Raw genomic sequence first — 19,767 nt, forward strand, 5'->3', positions numbered from 1 at the left:
AGTGGTTGCGCACGCCTTTAATCCCAGCACTTGGGAGGCAGAGGCAGGCGGATTTCTGAGTTCGAGGCCAGCCTGGTCTACAGAGTGAGTTCCAGGACAGCCAGGGCTGCACAGAGAAACCCTGTCTCGAAAAACCAAAAAAAAAAAAAAAAAAAAAAGGAAAAAAAATCTGGACTCCACAGAATAACTAAGGAGCACAAACAGAGCGAGTGACCACAGGAGAAGCTGCTTATCGTCAGATGGCTGGGGGACTTGGAGAAAGACAAAAAGGAACCCCTCCCTCTATTAGAGTAGTCAGTCCTCACCCCCAGATCCACAGTACGAATGCTGGTGAGGAGAAGGAACGAGACCACGAGACGGGAAGCTACTTTGGTTGGCAGTATGTTTGTCTCTTATAAAACTAGACAGTCACCATCTTAGCCAGCAACCATGCTCCTCGGTGTTAGCCAGACTGAGCTGAGAATTCTGTCCACACAGACTTGCACATTCATGTTTACGGCAGTTTTATTTACACCCTGGAATATTACTCGGCAGTAAAAATAAGCTATGACGTCATAAAAAGACACAAAGGAACCCAGGATGCATAGTTCTGAGTGAAGAGAAGCCAGTCTGAAGAGTCCATGCATTGTATGAGCCCAACACCATGGCAGTTAGGAAAAGACAAGAAGATGACGAGTTGCCAGAGACTCAGAATGGAGGGAGGGGTGGGGAGAGGAGCAGGTGAACCGTGGTGGGTTTCAACCCAAATGGTGAACACGTCAGTATGTATTTGTCCAAACCTGTAACATGCAGAATGAAATCTTAACGTGAACCATGGACCAGAGTGAAATTAGTAGGGGATGCTTGTGTGTGTGTGTGTGTGTGTGTGTGTGTGTATGTGTGTGTGTGTAACAAGTGTACATGGAGGAACATAAGTGACTGTACATCTCCTGCCTCACTCTCTGTCAATCTAAGCCTATACTAAAACACGACCCTATTGTTAGAAAGTAAAAGCAAAGGGACTAAAGTAACTCCTTTAGTAATAATTTCCAAAGTACTATAGTTATTGGAGAGATGGCTCAGTGGTTAAGAACACTAGCTGTTCTCCCGAAGGACCTGGGTTCAATTCCCAGCTCCTACATAAAGATTCACAACCTCTCTAACTTCAGTTCTGGGAGAATACAATGCTTTCTTTTGATCTCTGAAGGTACCAAGCACGCATGTGGTGCACAGACATACATGCTGGCAAAATAACCATACATATAAAATAAACCTACGAAACAAATTAAAGGGGTATTATATATGCCTTGATAGAAGCCATTTCAAACAAATTAATATATGGAAAATAGAAAATGTTTTATTATATTATACTTGGCTACTCTTTTTGACCTTAATATCAGGTACAAAGCATGTTTCAGTTTGTAGAAAACAGAATATACTCATTTAAAGCATCCACTAACACTTGAACTTCCCCTCGTACACCCGAAGTACTGAGTTAAATGCCTTCTCAGAAACTACTTTTTGTTCCACGTCAGCTACTTTCCGCTGTGGATTCTGGAGTGCGCACTTGCAAAGCTTTGCTCTTACTGATCGTAGTTTACGGAGGTATCTATGATGCTCTCCGACATGAGCAGATCTTTGCCCCCACCTTCAGAGGCAAACAACCATGCTTTCACCTCTGCTCTGGAAGTTTATGGGCAAGCTTTAGCTCCATAGACATGGACAGAAACACAGATCTGACAGGTGACATCCACATCGGGACTGAACGTTCCAGGACTACAGACCACTACAAGGGAAACAAACACAGGCTGTCAGCCAGTAGTTTACGGACACCGTGTATCAACAATAGAAATAGTTTCACCGTTTCTACACAGGCTACCCACACCTGCTTAGCCAACTAGGTGGTAAAGATTACCTCAAACTGTGTAATGTGATAATCTTAAAAACAAGAGCGTTAGACTACTGTATTTTCCTTTCTATCAGCATTTGTGAGACTTCTCCATGCCTCATTTGTAAGTGCCTGTCTGCAGTTTCTCCCCTCTGCCCCCCAGCCCCGTTTCCCAGGCAGGCCCAGTCTTCTCTCCTCCACAGAACGGCATCATCTGTCAGAACACTATGGAAATGTTTTGTAATACAAGAGCGAACAGTGCGAAGGCTATACATTCGGATGATTATTTATAGAACTTTGGGCTTTCAAGATTTTTACTTCTCTTTTCTGTGGAAGAATCGATGAAAAAGATTCAGCTTAATCGTCTCTGGACTATACAGACACTTAGGTATTTGTATTTTATAATTACCGCAACAGCTGGCACAGTTGCTGTGGAGAGCCTCATTTTTCCCAAAGCCTGGCCGGCAGTTGTCTATCCGTATCACTTGGAAACTGTGGTCGATGAAGTGCATGGCTGGGATGGTTCTGTTGACGTGATGGTGCAGAATGTCTGCTTGGCTCCGGAAGAACTCTTCTAACCGATCTCTTGCCTAAGATTTAGACGTACCAGAGAAGATTAGGATTGCTAAATTCAATAATCAAAATCCTTCTCATGAATCACAGGCCGTAAATGACAGCAGAAATATTTCTTGCTTATGGGGGCAAGAGGCATTGGATGAAGTCCTGAAAATCTATGTGAAATCCTAAAATCAGTGCCTTTGGCTTTACCAACTATTGTTAATTTATACATGGAGTGGCTAAGGGAAACAGTTACAAAAACTTGTTTTGGGGGGTGGGGGAGCTGAGGCTGGAGAGATGGCTCACCGGTTAAGAGCACTGACTGCTCTTCCAGAGGTCCGGAGTTCAATTCCCAGCAACCACATGATGGCTCACAACCATCTGTGATGGGATCTGATGCCCATACGTATACTCATATACATAAAATAATTTTAAAAAACTTGTTTTGGGGGGGAGGACAGATGCCTCAATTGGCCAAAAACTTTCCTTGCTTGTAATCTCAGTGCTGGGGAGGTGGAGCCGGAAGGATTCCTGGGGCTTTGCTTGTCAGAATGTAGTCTTATCAGCCAGAGTTGTACTGCAGCCTCAACACAGCCCCATGGACCTGCATACGCACAAGCGTGCACACAAACACAGCCCCATGGACCCCCCCACCGCAACAGAAAAAGAGACAAGGGGCTGGAGAGGTGGCTCAGCTGTAAAGGGCACTGGCTGCTCTTCCAGAGGTCCCGCAAGGCAGCTCCCAACTGTCTGTAACTCCAGTTCCAGGGGGTCGATCATATGTTCTATTCTGGCCTCCTCAGGCGCTAGGCATGCATACAGCACACAGACACACATGCAGGCAAAAACTCATACACAGAATACAGAAATGAAAAATCAAAAAGAGCCAAATAAAATAGAAATCAAGGCTTTAATCAGCATTACAAACTGGCTATGTGAATCTGGTTTTAGGACAATCTATAATAATGACTAAACTTAACCAGGTACTTCTAAACCACACAAAACATTACAGGCATGGACTCGGGAATGAGACAGGAGAGGACAGACATTTTTCTGACTGTGCCCTCAGTCTCTGGAGTCCGTCGTAGGACAGCAACTGCCACATTTTCTATAGATGCTACTTTGGAAGAACCACAGATTTAACCTGTGGTAACTTGATTGTGAAGTTTTTCTTCAAGCTATTGCTTAACCATTCAGAAAGTGAGGCCTGGCAACGGTGGCTCACACCTTCGATCCCAGCACTCTGGAGGCAGAGGCCAGCCTGCTCTGCAGACCTAGTTCTAGGACAGAGCTACACAGAGAAGTCCTGTGTAAAATCCTGTGTAAAATCCCCCAAACAAACAAACTAACCAGGGACCCACCTTTCTGCTATAAATGAAATACACAACAGGAGCCTGGGAGCTATCTAATATTCCAGAGGCATCATTACCAAAAACCACACGCTGACATAGAAACAATTTCCATTCAAAAGACTGAATCAGGCGGTGAGATGGCTCAGGTGGTGAAGGTGCTTGCCGCCATGCCTGATGACCGGAGTTCCATCCTGACATCCACGTACTGGAAGGAGAGAACTGACTCCTAAAGTTTGCCAAGAAATTTATCTCTCTATGTGTAAGTGTTTCTCCATTATAAAAACATCTGGGGGTGGTGAAGACGGCTCAGTGGTAAAGGCATCTGCCTAGAACCCAGACGACTGGATCTGAACCCACACAGAGGAAGGAGAGAACCAATTCCTGCCAGCTGTCTTCAAATGTTCACATGTGTGCTATAACATGTAAGTGTGATGTACACACACAAAAATATAATTTAACAAATTTAGAAGAAATAAATTTAAATTATTCCTTAAAAACTATATATATATATATATATATATATATATATATATATATATATATATATATATATAGTGTGTATACACATATGTAGGTGCATGCACACCACGGTTTGCATGTGGAGGTCAGAATTTCTCTTTTCTTTTGAGATAGGTTTTCATGTAGCCCAGGCTGGCCTTGAACCCACTGTGTAGCTGAAGATGACCTTGGACTGCTATTAATAAGATAAAGTATTTACCAAAAGCTTTGTGGGTCCCCAGCGCTTTCCCCTTGACATGGGAGCTCACCTTAAGGATATTGTGATTGGTGATGTCTTCACAGTCGGCAGAGTGGTTGCACATACTTTTCCAACCCGGTGCGAAAGGATTCACTGGAGAGGAGAACATGAGAGGTACACACCCACTTCTAAAAAGTGCCAGCCCCTTCAGTAGAGGCCCGAATGTTTTGGTTGGCATGCAAGCACACACCCGTTTAACACAGCCACCTCATCAGAACAGTAAAGCGAGGCATACAGTTTGAATAGCACATGCGCTGTGTCTTTACTCCACCTGGGGGCTAACAGGAGTAACTACAAGGCTTCAAAATAGAATATATTGCGTCTCGTTACTCCCTCGTTAATTCCTCAAAAACAGAAACTATAAATCATCGTTCCGGCCGGGCGGTGATGGCGCACGCCTTTAATCCCAGCTCTTGGGAGGCAGAGACAGGCAGATTTCTGAGTTCAAGGCCAGCCTGGTCTACAGAGTGAGTTCCAGGACAGCCAGGGCTACACAGAGAAACCCTGTCTCGAAAAACCAAAAAAAAAAAAAAAAAACAAAAAAAAAACCAAAAAACAAAACAAAACAAAAAAAAAATAGTTCCTAAAATTCTATAAGAAATTGTAAGCAGAAACTTAGCTGCATGATTGAAAGTTATGTCAATAAAATGATATTGACTTTAAATAAGAAGCAATATATTATAACTTCTTGAAGGGAGGCTGACTTTAAAATCACAACCAGGCACTAGTAGTATAGATTAGTGCTTAGCAAACACTTCAAACTTATTCTGTGTAGGAGACATCTCATACTTACATGGCGATTAATTTTATAATCTATTATGGTTTTGAATTAAAGCCATAAAATTAACATTGTAAAATTGTTTCACCTTGAAAGGCTATGAATAGCTCATACACGAAGTCCCTGTCCGGAATTTTAACAAAATGGCACTTGTATGATGGCTCTATGACATGGCACAACAAATCCGAGATTAAGTTATCCAAGATTTTCTTCAGCACTCTAAAGAGCAGGTCATTATATCTTCCTACACAAGAATTTGTGGTAAAACGCACAGCCATGTGATAAGAATAATCAGGCTCCCGATAGGCTTTAGGGAAAGATGAGAATAAAAACAGTTGTGTCTTGCATTAATTTCTGCTGTTTTTTTTTTTTTCAGAAGCATGTAACATTCAACATGATTAATCTTGCAAATCAGTTTCAAAATTGAACTTATCTAGTAAAACATTCCATTGGTCTGTTAACACAATACATATATTTTAAAAAACCTTGTCATTGTCATTAAATGTCTATCTACTTAGGAGAAATGGCTACAATGTAGATACGGGTAGGTTCATAGTGTCAAAAAGCCACTGGGGCTGAAGAGATGGCACAGCAGTTAAGAGCTGTGGTTCCCAGCCTCCTCCATCAGGTGCCCTCTGCTGGCCTCTGCTGGCACCTGCACTCACATGCACATAACACATGCACACACACAGACACATCATAAAATAAATCTTAAAATGTAAGGATGTTTTTGGGGCACCGGAAAGATGGCTCATGTACTTATATTATTTTTATATAAATATATTATTACCGAAGACCAGAAAGTCATATTTCTTCTTTATTGTAGTTTCTTCTTGGGTTTCTGCTTTGATAGTCTTATAGGAAAGAGTACATGAGTAACGTCCAGATAATGACTCCATAAAATTCTTCAGTACCAGTTCTCCTGTGTTTGTTATATTTATTTGGCTATTCACTAATCAGAAAGAGGAAATCGCTTGGTTATTCAACAGGTAACTTAAACATTATTCAGTAAACTCAGGGCTATAAGCATACATGCAAAAATTCAAAATTAATAGGCTATTTGAATTTTAGGAACCCAATAATTTTTTTTTTTAAAGACAGGGTCTCATTGCATAGTCCTGGCTGGCTTAGAACTTGCTATGTAGATCAGACTGGCCTTGAACTCACAGAGATCTGCCTGCCTCTGCCTTCTGAGTGCTGGGATTAAAGGCGTGCAGCACCATGTCCAGCAGCTCAGGGGGGGAAACCCTTAACTGTCATACTACTCTATGAAAGAGCTACATGAGCTGGGTACACTTGTGAAATATATGCTGATTTTCTTTATTTCTTGGCATTTAGTTTTGACTGATTTATACCAGTAATTCAGTAAATTATATATCCATACATATTTGTGTGTTTATATAATTAAATTTATATTTTAGATTTGCACACACACACACACACACACATATACACATGCACACACATACATGACAAATTAATAATGCTGATATCCTAAGGTACTATTCTAACATACAAATTACTTATCAAATATCCCACATGGATATTCATGGGTAAACTTTAATACTTATGAAAATTTTTAAGTAGGGCCCAAAAATAACTGCCTCAGGGGAGCCTGACAGCACAGAGGAAAACGGCTTGAGAGGGAGACTCTGGATTCAGTCCCAAGCACTGGGAAACAAAAGTAACAAAAAGCACTCTCTCTGGTTAATCCAGGCCACCTTCAAACTTGTAATCCTCCTGCCTCAACCTTTTGAGCATTGTGCTCACATGGCCTATGTGGTCTTTTGCATCTGCTTTAGTTTTTGCATAGGAAGAGCTTAAGTCACAGGCCAAGAAAAATTATAATTTGTCTAAGTGTTGAGAAAATTTAATTGTAGTTAAAATTAAATTTACTGGGGATGGAGAGATTGCCCAGTGTTTAAGAGTACTTGTTGCTCTTGCAGAGGATCTGGGTTCAATTCCCAGCACCAACAAGGTGGTTTACAACCAGTGGTAATTCCAGTTCCATGGTATGAGATATCCTCTTCTGACCTCTGAGAGCATCGGGCAAGCCTGTGGTGCACATACATGCATGCATGCAGGCAAAACGCTCACATATACAAAAATGCATTGAACAGAATTTTAAAATTAAATTTGTTCTTTTCAATAATGGCAGCGCTTTTAAAAAACAATGTTCACACCATCAAAATATATTTAAATTATTTACCTGCTAATGTGCTTCCATTTGGCCCAATCCATAAGTAGGTGGGGTCCACCGTTTCTTTATTAGCACGATCAATATCCATACAAATAAGGACAGGGCTAGTCTGATGTAACTTTATATATATTTTTACTGTGACAAAATAAAATTCTGCATAATTACATTATACAGTAAAATAAAGACACGCACTCTTAGACAACGATACCAATTAGTTTCTTCTGGATTTCAGTACTTAAAAGGTCTTCATAACATGTTGGATGCTAGTTGTCATTTAGAATGAAGTCCTTTTTGCTTCCCATAGTAAGCCTTTAAACTGTACTTTGTCGGTAATATTTTTCTTTATTTTGTGGCAGTCTAGAAAAATGTAGATTGTTTTTTTAATGTACACATTAATAAATGGCTCCAATAAGGAGCTATTGAAGGGATCATGGAATTAAATGCTCACAGGATGGGAGATTGACTGACAAACTATTGCAAAACTGAAAGGTTGGTATTTCACATAAACTTCCTGTTGTCCCGTGCGGTGCTTACTAGAAAGGTGTACTGCAGTGGTCTACAGTGACTCAATTGGATAGTACATGGTCTCACAAGATATTTATTTTAAGGCCCAATCATGGCCAGGATCGGACAAAGCCTATAGTACAGTTTGGCGGGCCAGTAGTGGTGTTGGGAAGGGAAAGGCCTTAAATGTAGAGCTGTTCTAAACGGAATGCAATGTAGTAGACCAAAGTTATTTCAAAGTTGGACCACTACTTTTTCCTGAGTGTAGGAAAACTACAGAGAGTAGTAACACTGGAGCTGAAACTTGATGGATGAATTGGGCTGGTTAATACAAGAAGGAGAGAAGAGCGTTCCAGAGGGACGTCCATCCCGCTAAGTGGCTTCAGCCATTACAAAGCAGAAGTATTTGAGAGAGAGAGAGACGTGGTATCAGAGCAGTAGATCTGTGGTGAATACTGGAACACAAGACTAGCTTTGAGGGCAATGTTGCAAACTTCCCGAACTGCAGAGCACAGAAGCCCTCCTGCCTAGCTCCCTTTTCCCTACTTGAAGAACCTAAGCGGGTGCATCCCCAGCTCTTGGGACAGACATTGCGTTAGAACGTGAGAAGAGGCACGTATTACCTGGGTGCCCTACCATTCCGTAAACAAAGCCTTTGTTACTGAATAAGGAAGAACGTTGCGATCCAACTGCGGAGGAAAGAAAACCTCTGACTTATTAGTGTTTGGAGCACCCACGGTTCAGGGAAGGGCAGGGCGGGGCGGGGCGGGAGACGAAGAAGGCGGGACGGGGGAGGAGCCTGCGGGCCAAGCCCCACCTCCTGCGAGAGACCAGAGCACCGCGGAGAGCAGGGCCCACGCGAGCATCACGGCTCAGGCACTAGCGGCGACAGCTGGGCGCCCTCCTATCTCAGGCCAGGCCCAACGCCTCCCCATCGCTCCTCTACAGAGCGAAGCAAACCGCCGAGGGCATTTCCCCTACCGGTCCCAGGTTACCACGGGGGCGGCCGTGCCCGAGAGCGCCTGCGTGTTCTGGCTGGGCACGAGGGGCGGGGCAAGCGCTCGCGGATGGAGAGCCCCGCCTCCCGGCGCACGCGCAGTTACGGAGCGCTGCACCCTCCGAGCCTTTCGCGCCTCGCCTCGGGTGCTCACGCGCCCTAGCATTAGTCCGCCTGGTGGTGTGAAGAGAAGAGTAAAGGAAGTGAACTCAAAACTTCCGGGACTTCCTCAGACTAAGGGCTAAAGGATCTGATGAGAGAACACAGTGGATCCCAGGGACGGTGGTGGTGGCGCCGAGCAGCCCGAAGATGCCATAGTTTGGGGATCTAAAGAAGGGAAAAGTTTGTGAGAATATCTTAAAAGCGAGGGCTCAGCTCGGGAACCCCCTAGTGATGCTAGCGTTGCTGGATCTTTCAAAACGTCACACCCAGTTTTTACCTAATTGCATTATTTTGGCACACAAAACCAAGACCTTGAAGCCTTCTGAGCTTCAGAAGGGTGCCCTCAGACCTTCCCACGTGGAGGAAGGTTAAACCTTTATTTTTCAACTTAGAATGTGAGATGATGTAAGGGACACCCCCTCATGCAAATTTATTCGGAAGTAACTTTGCTTTAGAAAACGGGCCCCATCGAAAGGCAACAGCTATGATCTTTTCCTCAGCTGATGTGAGATAAGTCACTATCCGGGAGCTTCAAAATAGTCTTTCAAAGTTCTTCTGAACCCCGTGCTGGGGACCAAACCCAGAACCTTTGCAGAATTGAATCGTTAACCCCATCATGTGTGGTCCCATCTTGACTACTATTTTAGGTGTCATGAAAGGCCCTATGTGTTTATCTCTTAGCAGTAGAACACCACCCTCAGTAGTGGTTTTGAGTAGGTTGGTTAGGGAGAGAGCCCAAGGTTCAGATAGGGTGCAGAATGGTTATTTGGGGTGAGATCAGGAGTTTTCAGTTTTATTTCCTTTGAGCCGAGTCAGTATTTGGACTGTCTCAGATGGTCCAGGAGCAACCTTTGTCAGTAATTTCATTTTTAGTCACTGTTAATTTTATCTCTATAGCACAGGCATGAAATGGGATCCAATGAGTCAGATCCACCCCATGTCAGTTACTACGTCTAGACTCATGGGTTAGCCTCAACTGTTGAAAACGTGCATGGGTGTTTTGCTTGCATTTCTGTCTGTGTACCACAGGCATGCACTGCCCACAGAGGCCAGAAGAGGGAGTTGGCTCTGGGACTGGAGTAAAAATGGATTGTGAGCAGCCATTTGAATGCTGGGAATCAAACGTGGGTCCTTTAGAAGAGCAGCCAGTGCTCATAACCGCTGAGACACTTCATTTCAGATTTAATCAAAACATTTTTCAAATTTACAAAGTAGTACTAACTTCTCAGTTATTGCACAGGATCCTCATAAACTTACGTGTTAAATTTTAACTCCTATGAGAAGAGTGTTAGAATAGTTGAGCTGGAGAGATAGCTCAGTGGTTGAGAGTTTATATGCTTTTCCAGAGGGCTCTAGTTTTACCCAGCTGGGTAGCTTACAACACCATTTTAACCTAGTTCCAGGTGATCCAGTGCCCTCTTCTGGTCTCCATGGATGCCTGCATTCACGTGTGCTTACTTTCTCCACCCCTCCCATATACACATAACTAAAAATAAAACCTTTAGCCCGGTAGTGGTAGCACATACCTTGAATTCCAGCACTCAAAAGGCAGAGGCAGAGAGACAGGCAGAGAGGCAGAGAGGCAGAGAGGCAGAGAGGCAGAGGGAGAGGCAGAGAGAGGCAGGCAGATCTCTGAGTTTTAGGACAACCTAGTCCACAGACAGAATTCTAGGACAGCCAGGGCTACATAGAGAAACCTTGTCTCAAAACAAACAAAAAGAAAAGAAATGAAAAGAAAAAAATAGTAGTGTGTGTTTTGGAAGTATTCATGTAATCTTTTGATGTAAGCTTTGTTTATTTATTTTATGACAGGGTCTCTCTGTGTATCTCTGGCTGGCCTGGAACTTGTTGAGTCCAGGTTGGCCTCACAGAGATCTGCCTGCTCTGCCTGGAATCTACTGGAATTAAAGGCATGTGGCATCATGTCCAACAGCCCAGACAAATCTTGTCATATAGCTCTATGGAAAAGCTACATGAGCTGGGTACACTATGAAATCTATATTGATTTTCTTTATTTCTTGACAACTCATTTTGACTGATTTATGTCTGTAGTTCAGTATATGAGAGAGAGTTTTACACAAGACAGATTAATAATGCTGATATCACAAGGCACTATTCCAACATGGAATATTACATATTGATGCTTGGCACAGATGTGCACTTGAGCAATCCTTTTCTTTTCCTTTCTTTTCTTTTCCTTTCTTCCTTTTCTTCTTTTCCTTTCTTTTTATCAAGAGGAATCTCTCTGCATAGCCCTGGTTGTCCTGGAACTTGCCTTATAGACCACATTATCCTGAAACCCAGAGATCCTCCTGCCTCTGCCTCCCAAGTGCTGGGATTAAAGATGTGCACTTCTATGCCTGGCATAATACAACATTGTTAAAGTTCATATTTTTATATTTCCTGAGTTTATCTGCACCAGAGTCACATCAGGCTTTTGTACCACATTTAGTTGTGCTGTCTCCTTAGACTCTTCTGGGCTGTTGACAGTTTCTGGGACTTCTCTTGTTCTCTTTCTTCTCTTGTCCTTCTTTTCCTTCCAGTTGTTGTTGACTTTGACAGTTAATGACTGCTTTGATGATCCTGACTCAGCCTTAAATAATCAAGTATTTTGTGGAAAGCCTCTCTTGGACTTTGCTTGATGGTTTTTCTCATCACTGCATAGAATTGTAGAGTTTTGTAAGCACAGCAGCAGAAAAGTGATGTTTCCCAATACATTCTATCACGGATACATACTAACATCATGTTTTATCGTTTTTTTTTATGTTAAGTGTGTTCACCTGGCTAAAGGAGTGTTTATCAGGTTTCTCCATATAAGGTTACCCCCCACCCTCTATACTGTACTGTTTGGAAGGATGCTACTATATGTACCCTGCACTTAAAGAAGAGAGATTTGTGCTCCACCCACTTGAGGGTAGAATTGCTACATAAATTGTTGTACCCCTCTGCTTTTAGTTTGTCCCTTCGAGTATCTGGAGAGTCTGGAGTAGGCAGCAGCGAACCGCATGGTAACAGTTTACTGTTACATATAGAGAACATTGTAACAGAAAAACCCCACGTTTCTCTCTGTCTTTTAAACAGCCAATTAACTATTCATCCTTATCATTCCCGTGAAAGTTTACAGTTCCTCTTCTGCTACTTTTGATGTGCTATTTTTGCTTTTAGAAACTCACAAACAACAAATTTCCCCTTTCAGTACTAAAATTAAACCTTAGTGTTTATTAAACCTTTGTACATCTCTGAACTCCGTGTTGTCCTGCAGAACTCTAACTCATGTCAGTGGAGATGCTGCTATGGCTCTGTGATCTCAAAGACAGTGGGAGGCACTCTGTTATATATGCATGTGCACACAAACAGAGTATAGAGAGTTCACAGACTGCCTCTGCACCAAGGCACTAGTTAATGTGAACTTAGGTTCATAAAATTTCAGTGTGCTTGCTGAGCTCAGGAGTATGATTTTCTTCAGATATGGATGACTGATGTACAGTTCTCAACCTTACATCTCGTGTGTGTGTGTGTGTGTGTGTGTGTGTGCACGCGCGCGCGCGCACACACACACACGCGCGCAGGTGTCTATTGGTCTTTTTGAGACAGAGTCTCTCTATAATAAAGCCCTGGCTGTCCTGGAACTCAATGTGTAGATCAGGAAGACTTCAAACTCATGGAGATTCCCTTGCCTCTGCCTCCCCAGTGATGGGATCAAAGGTGTTGTTGCATCTCTCCGTACCTGGCTTCAAATATATTTGTATAACTAACAAGACGATCGAAGTGGGATCACTCCTTCAACACCGTTGGCACCGTTACAAGTGCCCATCTGAGCCCTGTCTCTTAGGACTTCGGTGTGATGAACTGCTGTGTTTTGAAAAACTGTTTTGCCTTCACTTCCCCTTTCCCCTCCCTACCGTCAAGTGTTTTCCTCTATAAAGCGTAGATGATGGGAAAGGATGTTGATTGGTATGCCTCTGTGAACCAACACCTTCCCTTGATTTAGTCCTTCCACCCCACAGCTCTACTATCTACTCTTCTGACACATCATACGTGGATTTTTGTAAAGTGTCCTATTTAGAAGAAAGAAGATTCGTAGGAAATGAACACACATACATACGTACTGCTGTCTTTTTTTGAGTGCTGGCAAATCAACCAGTTCTCAGAAAGGACAGCAAAATGAAAGAATTGTCCCCTCAAGTTAAAAAGTTGGAGAGCCGTAAATGCCAACGTATTTTTGAACTATCTATAAATCTGAACCAAGGACTTTTTAAAGTTTGTTTTCTGAGAAATGGCTCCTACTGTAGTCTGAGGCTGGCCTGGTATTGATGGCAATCCTCCTGCCTCAGCCTCTCAAGTGCTGGGATCATAGTGGTGGGCCACCTCACCTCAACTGGAGTGAACAACCGAAGGGCAGGGAATGGGGAGAAACTCCATAAATAACTCAACGAAGTGAATTCTCACTGACAGTTCTCATGACTGTCATCCCTGAGTCTAGATAAAAAAGTTCCAGGTCCTTCCGTGTCAGGCAAATCTGGAAGTTGGGCTTGCGCACACCACACCGCTCTCCTTGCGACAGCGCCCTCATCCCCAGTGTTTCTCAAGTAGACGTCCCGAGACCGTCGCTGAGGCACTGTTTCCACGCGATCAGGGTTCCTCAGGCTTGACATTCAAAAGTGGGTTGAGGGTGCGGAACCCGCGGCGCTCCGAGCGTGCTTTAAGGCGGCCGCCAGCCAGCGCCGCTGTAACCCCGCTCCCCGGCTGCCCGCGGCTCCCGCCCTGCATCTGCGCCGACGCGACCGAGCGATCCCTGGGCCTCCCCGCGCCAGGAATCTCCCGCCAGCCGCGCGGGTCCCCACGGCAGCAGCACGTGGAGCGACCGCGGAGCCTGAGCGACAGCTGCAGCCCGCGCGGCCCGCGGCGACATGGAAGGTGAGCTCGGCGCGGCTGCCCTGGGGGCTTTGAGCAGCCGGAGCGGTGCGCTCGCTCGGAGGCTCGGCTTCCTTCTGAATCTCGGTTTTGCTTCTATTTATTTCTTTTAATTTAAATGCGTGTCCGCTCTCAGACACCCCCTCCCCCAACTTGGGAAAGTGCAAAGTTCTCTTCAGTTTTATTTCTTGGAGGCTGTGAGACGGGGCATATGTATGGATCACCTTAAATCTGCAAAAGAAGAACAGACTTGGGGTGTCTCTGAGTTTGGCACCAAGCCTGGGATGGAATAATCTTTTTTTTTCTCCCGGGGGAAGGGAAGGACGCTCAGTGTCCTAGGAATTAGGTTAATCTGAGTTACTTGTGGCTACTTTTTAGTAATGTGACTTTTCTGTGAATTCTGTCTTAGGGGCTAAGGGCACATTTGAAAATGATTAGCAATTGCACTTAGTTACCTTGGAAATCAAGCTTCTATATGAACTTAAAAAAAAAAAAACCCAAAAACCCCGAAACAAAAATAAGGCTCACGTTAAGGATTTCATTTGAGTTCATTTCGGAAGTTACAGCTTTGCTTCTCAGAAGCTTCGCAGTGTGAACTTCCTTAAGATAAGTGCAATTTCACATTTTCAACCAGTGTTTCTAAAACTCTGAAGATGGAAGATGTGGCTCAACTTTGGGGGAGGAGAGGTGGCCTTGAGAAAATCACAAGTTGAGCGTTGCATTCGTTTAAAAGAGAGAGCGATACTGACCCCTAATTAAAGTGTTTGTCTGATAAATATGAATGTCACAGTTATTTTCTTCGTGATGGTTGAAGAATCAATCTCTTTTAAAATATGAACCTTGATCTTTTGGCATCTTTATTTAGTTCTAGTGTATGTGAAGCTATAACTAGTTTGGAACTCAGTTAAATATGATAAAGGTTTTGTTTTATAATGCAATTGAGTGGAACACTGCCCCTTATTCTCAGCTTGTGCGTGATGTGCTGGCTAGATGCGGCCTTTTCTCCTCCTTCTTCTCCTTTTCTCCTTCTCCTTCTCCTTTTCTCCTTTTCTCCTTCTCCTTCTTCTCTTCTTCCTGCTTTGACTAATTTAAACATTTTTTGTTCAGTAAAATGTCAAGTGGTAATGCAATGAACAGAAACTTTTAAATGTCCACTGTTGAATGATGCTTCAAACATTTTCTCTTGTGAAAAAATAAATCTGTATACTCCTAATGTTTTTAATGGACAAAGTTAAAAAAAATAACTTCAAAGTATTTTGACATTTAAATAATGATCTATGAAGTGTAGTATTTTACATGTAAAAGTTTCCTCATCCAAGAACAGACAGGGAAAAAAGTTGGCATGGTGTATACTATGGGAATTTTTTATTTTAAAACAAGCGCTCATGCTTTAATTATTACAACTAATCTTTTTTCCTGAAGTTGCTGGTCAGTTCTCCAATATCATGTCATAGTTTTAACCATTTCATTTATTAAGAAACCCACAACTGGAGTATTTCTGTGTAAATGCTATTAGCTAATTAGTTATTCAAGAGGCAATACAGACACTAAACTGAATATTTTAGGATATGGGTCTCCTTACCAGGCTCTTCAGTGAGACCAATTAAGACTTCCTAAAGAAAAAAGTAATGAAAACTTGTATAACCCAGCATTTGTAGACTATACCGGAAAAAAGAGTCTATAGAATATAGGTTAATGATTTAAAGAAGTTATAACTTTGGATGACTAGATTAAATATATACAAAGAGATATTATATAGTATATTTAATTACACGAATTCAGCCTTTAACTAAAAATAAACTAAAAAAGATTACTATGTGAGTTTGGTCATTTTAATGTTAGGTCCTTGAGGTTAGAATAGTTGATATAGTAAAATAACTAAAAATAATCTAGACTAATTAGACTAATCTGGCTAATTTTGATTGTTTATTGAGACAATGCAGGGTTAGCCTTGAACCCACTATAGCCTAGGCTGGCCTTGAGCTCATGGCAATCCTCCTGCTTTAGCTTCCTGAGTGATGAGACTATAGGGCACACAACATCTTGTTGACTCATGGTTTTGATATTTAAAATAAGATACTTTGTACTGTTTTGATATTTGGTGTTACAGAGATTTGACCTGTATCATAGTGCTCCATCTTACTGATATAAGAATGTATGTCATAAAAATGTATGACATAAAGTGCTTTATATATTTTATTATGTAAAATACCTTTATTTCTGCCTAATTTGGTGGTCAAAGTAATATACCACGATTATTGTGAATTGGAAGAGCACACTGTCATTCCTTCAGTGGACAACATCACCTTTTCATCCATTTATCTTTGCAATCATCAACAGATTTTTTTTGGGGGGAAACTTTCTCTGTGTGAAGATGTCAGATAAAATAAGCCTTTAAAATATATATCTTAGGCTCTACCTTTTTAAAAAAGGCCATATCTTTTCAGTAAAAAGTAATCCTTCATGTAAAACTGAAGAGTTAGTTTACCAAATTAAAACTGATAACATTTACCTCCCCACAGTCAGGGACTTGAGGTATGTGTACCCAAGGCTAGGGACCACCAGTGCTGCGTGGCTCTGTGACATGTGACCACCAATGCTGCGTGGCTCTGTGACATGTGACCACCAATGCTGCGTGGCTCTGTGACATGTGACTACCCATGCTGCATGGCTGTGTGACATGTGACCACCAGTGCTGCGTGCCTCTGTGACATATGTCCATACTGCAGCAATTCTTTTATCTGGAGTGGTTCAGAGAGCAGGTGATTCACAAGGATGACTTCCCAATGGGTCTCTCACTATCATAAAGTCTTTACATTAACCATATGGAAAGATCTTTTAAGGTGTATCTTTTTAATAAATTATTTATTGTATTTAATCTGTATGCATATTTTCCCTGCATGTATGTATATGTACCACATGTGTATATGTACATGTATGTATACGTATATGTACCATATGCATACTCAGTGCCCACAGTGCTCACGGAGGTCAGAAGAGAGTATAGGGTCCCATGGAATTGGAGTTACAGGTGGTTGTGTACCACCAAGAGTGTGCTTGGAACAGAACCAAGGTCCCCTGCAATGACAGCTTGAGTTCTTAACTGTGGAGACATCTCTCCCATCTCAAATATACAAGGTGCATAAGAGGGAATGATCTCAGTGCCCCGGGTCATCCTATAGACGACTGGGTATCTATTCTATCTTTCATTCTCATGGGAGATTTTCAACAGCACAGAAATGGATGCCTCTGCATGAAATAGTCCCTCATTATGTTGTCTTCTCCTAGAGGCTGGCTTCTGTTGTTTAGTTCAGCTCATGGAATTTGTGGTAGTCATTTGTCATGGGCTTCTGGTAGAATGTAATGTTTAAAAAATTCTGTTTGTACTTTCTATAACTGAAGAGTGTGTTTCACACTTCCACACCTTTCCTAACACGCCTTGCCCCACCCTTACCTACTCAAGCTCCATCACCAAGAACACTATGGCTAACCTTGATGTCTCCCTTCTGCCTTCTGGTTCTCACCCCCAACCAGTGCTACACTCCCCTCCACTTTTGCCAAAGCCTTCCCCTCTCTGTAGGTACTTCTACTGTGGTATATGAAAGTTGTGGATTGCTTTATCCTTTCCATGGGCTTTATGTGTTGTTGTTAAAAGACAGTCTCATGGTATGACTTAAGCTAGTCTCAAATACGTGATCCTCCTGCTTCAGCCTCTTGGGTTCTGGGATTGCAGGTGGCTACTACACTCAGTGAGCGACTATTTTTAATTACTTACTTGTTTATTTTTGTGCTTGTGTGAGTGTTCTGTGCATGCGTGTGAACCCGTGTGTGCTTGTATATGGAGGCAGAGGCTGGTGGCAGGTGTTCTCCCCTGTGACTCTTCACCTTATTTTTGAAGCAGGGTGTTCTTAACTGGATCTGAAGCTCACACTCATTCAGCTGGAGTAGCTGGTCAGGAAGTCCCAAAAGTCCTCTGTCTCTGCTTCCACACAGCTGGGATTGCTGGCACACACTGCCACACATGGCTTCTTATGTGTGTGCTGGGGACCCAAGTTCAGGTCCTCTTGCTATCTTCCCATCCCTTAAGTTTTACTTTTGTATGCCCAGTGCCTGATTTGTAGAAGTCTTTCTGAGTTTATTGCATTTAGCGAAGAAAGCAGTGCTAAAAATAGCTTTTTATTATGTTTATCTAAAATTTCTATTACATTTAGTTGTGTGTGGGGAGGGGGCGCACACATGCCCAGCACACATGTAAAGGTCAGAGTGTGGGAGTTGGTTCTCTGCTCCAACCATGTAGCAGTGAGTTCTGTGGCAATTATGGCTGACTTACATTAAGCTCTTGTTTCCCAGAGCTATGTAACTTTCTTTGTCACACACAGCTTCCTAACTCCATCTTGGCACTGTGGATGTTAGGCTCTAGCAGTCAAACTTTGAGAAGGACATGGACCAATAGTTTGCAAGAAGCATTTGCCTAAATCAGTTATGTGCAGTAGGGTCAAGGGAGCCAGGAGGGAGAAACTTCACAGCCCGAGCAAGCCTGCATTTCTTGAGCTTTGCCCACTCAAAACCCCTTTTCGTCTGGTAAATTATATGTATAGATAATTATATAAAATAGGCACGCAAATCAGACACCAGATGGTAATACATCACAAATTAATTTATTTTAAAATAACTATACATATAATTTTATCATTTAAGACAATGTTAAAAATTTTATATTAATGAAATGAACGTGATTATTTTTATAGAAGATTTAAATCTTGGTCAAATATTTAATGGCAGGACAGAGTATTGTCAATGTTTTCTGGACTTGATTGATTTTTTTTTAATAGTTATTAATACTGAAAACAGTGCTTCATATAAACACGTAGAACAAAATGGCCAATGTATGTTTAGAGCCATTTCAGAAATTATTATCTAATCTCAAGCCAATATTCGCTTAATGGTTGAATTCAGCAACTCAAACAGCAACTTTATAACTTATTTTTATTTTTTATTATATGGATGTGTTTATGTGTAGGTGAGTGTAGTGCCTGTGGAGGCCAGTAGAGGGCAGGAGAGCCACTGGAGCTGGAGTTGCAGGAGGTTGTAAATCACCTTATGTGGGTGCTGAGGACCAATGAGCCTGTGCCCTCTGTGAAAGTGCTCTTAATTGCTGAACCAGCCAATAGCAATTTAAAAAGCCATCTATTCTAATCCAGTCTGATTCAAAGATACACCAACTTATCACTTACACGGTGAGGAATGGTGGGTGGCAAATATTAGCAGTCTTCATTTTTGGTTTATTTTATAATTAAACCATTATAGTCCCATAAAAGGAGAAAACTGTACATAGTTTTAAAAAGCAGAAGCCAGGCACACACTTAAATCCAGCACTCGGGAGGCAGATCTTTTTGAGGCCAGCCTGGTCTAAAGAGTGAGTTCCAGGAAGAGGGTTTCTTCTCCTAGAATCCTCACTCAAATGAAACAAACAAACCCCACCTTGCTTCTGCAGTTCATGGTTTTCAGTAGACTCTGGTTTGACCCAGGGCATTTCAGACAATGTTGACTGGCCTTTGTGGGTTGACGGTATACACAATGCCATGCATGTTTAGAACCAAGGCTACCTTGAGGTTGCATGATGGGACATGGCTGAGTCCTGCCACAAACCCCGAGGATTCATTACAGTTCCATTGTGA

The 19,767-nt window shown here is 42.4% G+C and overlaps 2 protein-coding genes across 3 annotated transcripts in view; one reads left to right on the top strand and one right to left on the bottom strand.

Moving 5' to 3' along the window:
• Positions 1 to 1,310: 1,310 nt before the first annotated feature.
• Positions 1,311 to 9,059, bottom strand: Zpbp2 (zona pellucida binding protein 2). Of its 2 annotated transcripts, XM_028755129.1 has the most exons (8): positions 8,834 to 9,059; positions 8,640 to 8,705; positions 7,522 to 7,647; positions 6,103 to 6,264; positions 5,401 to 5,619; positions 4,545 to 4,627; positions 2,277 to 2,457; positions 1,320 to 1,765 (listed from the first exon to the last, which is right to left on the bottom strand). In XM_028755129.1, the coding sequence occupies exons 1-8, from the start codon at positions 8,880 to 8,882 to the stop codon at positions 1,671 to 1,673; spliced, it is 981 nt and encodes a 326-aa protein (XP_028610962.1). In that variant the 5' UTR covers positions 8,883 to 9,059; the 3' UTR covers positions 1,320 to 1,670. The 2 variants fall into 2 exon arrangements, with proteins under 2 accessions (XP_028610963.1, XP_028610962.1); XM_028755130.1 differs by lacking the exon at positions 5,401 to 5,619 and having other exon boundaries at positions 1,311 to 1,765.
• A 4,921-nt stretch (positions 9,060 to 13,980) lies between these two features.
• Ikzf3 (IKAROS family zinc finger 3) overlaps positions 13,981 to 19,767 on the top strand; it is an 88,319-nt gene continuing 82,532 nt past the window's right edge. Inside the window, exon 1 of the mRNA XM_028755194.1 lies at positions 13,981 to 14,092. Coding sequence (XP_028611027.1) covers positions 14,086 to 14,092 — 7 coding nt within the window. The 5' untranslated portion in view covers positions 13,981 to 14,085. The remainder of the gene's footprint in view (positions 14,093 to 19,767) is intronic.

Source organism: Grammomys surdaster, unplaced genomic scaffold (genome assembly GCF_004785775.1).
Source record: "Grammomys surdaster isolate TR1022 unplaced genomic scaffold, NIH_TR_1.0 126048, whole genome shotgun sequence".
In the NCBI taxonomy this organism is placed as follows: Eukaryota; Metazoa; Chordata; class Mammalia; order Rodentia; family Muridae; genus Grammomys; species Grammomys surdaster.

Excerpts from the sequence above, each read along its gene's own strand:
- Zpbp2 (XM_028755129.1), bottom strand. The coding sequence starts at position 8,882 with ATGCTCGCGTGGGCCCTGCTCTCCGCGGTGCTCTGGTCTCTCGCAGGA. Across the intron at positions 7,648-8,639 it reads CGGAATGGTAGGGCACCCAG|TAAAAATATATATAAAGTTA; the intron begins GTAATACGTGCC and ends ATTTTGTCACAG. Across the intron at positions 1,766-2,276 it reads CAACTGTGCCAGCTGTTGCG|TGGTCTGTAGTCCTGGAACG; the intron begins GTAATTATAAAA and ends TTTCCCTTGTAG.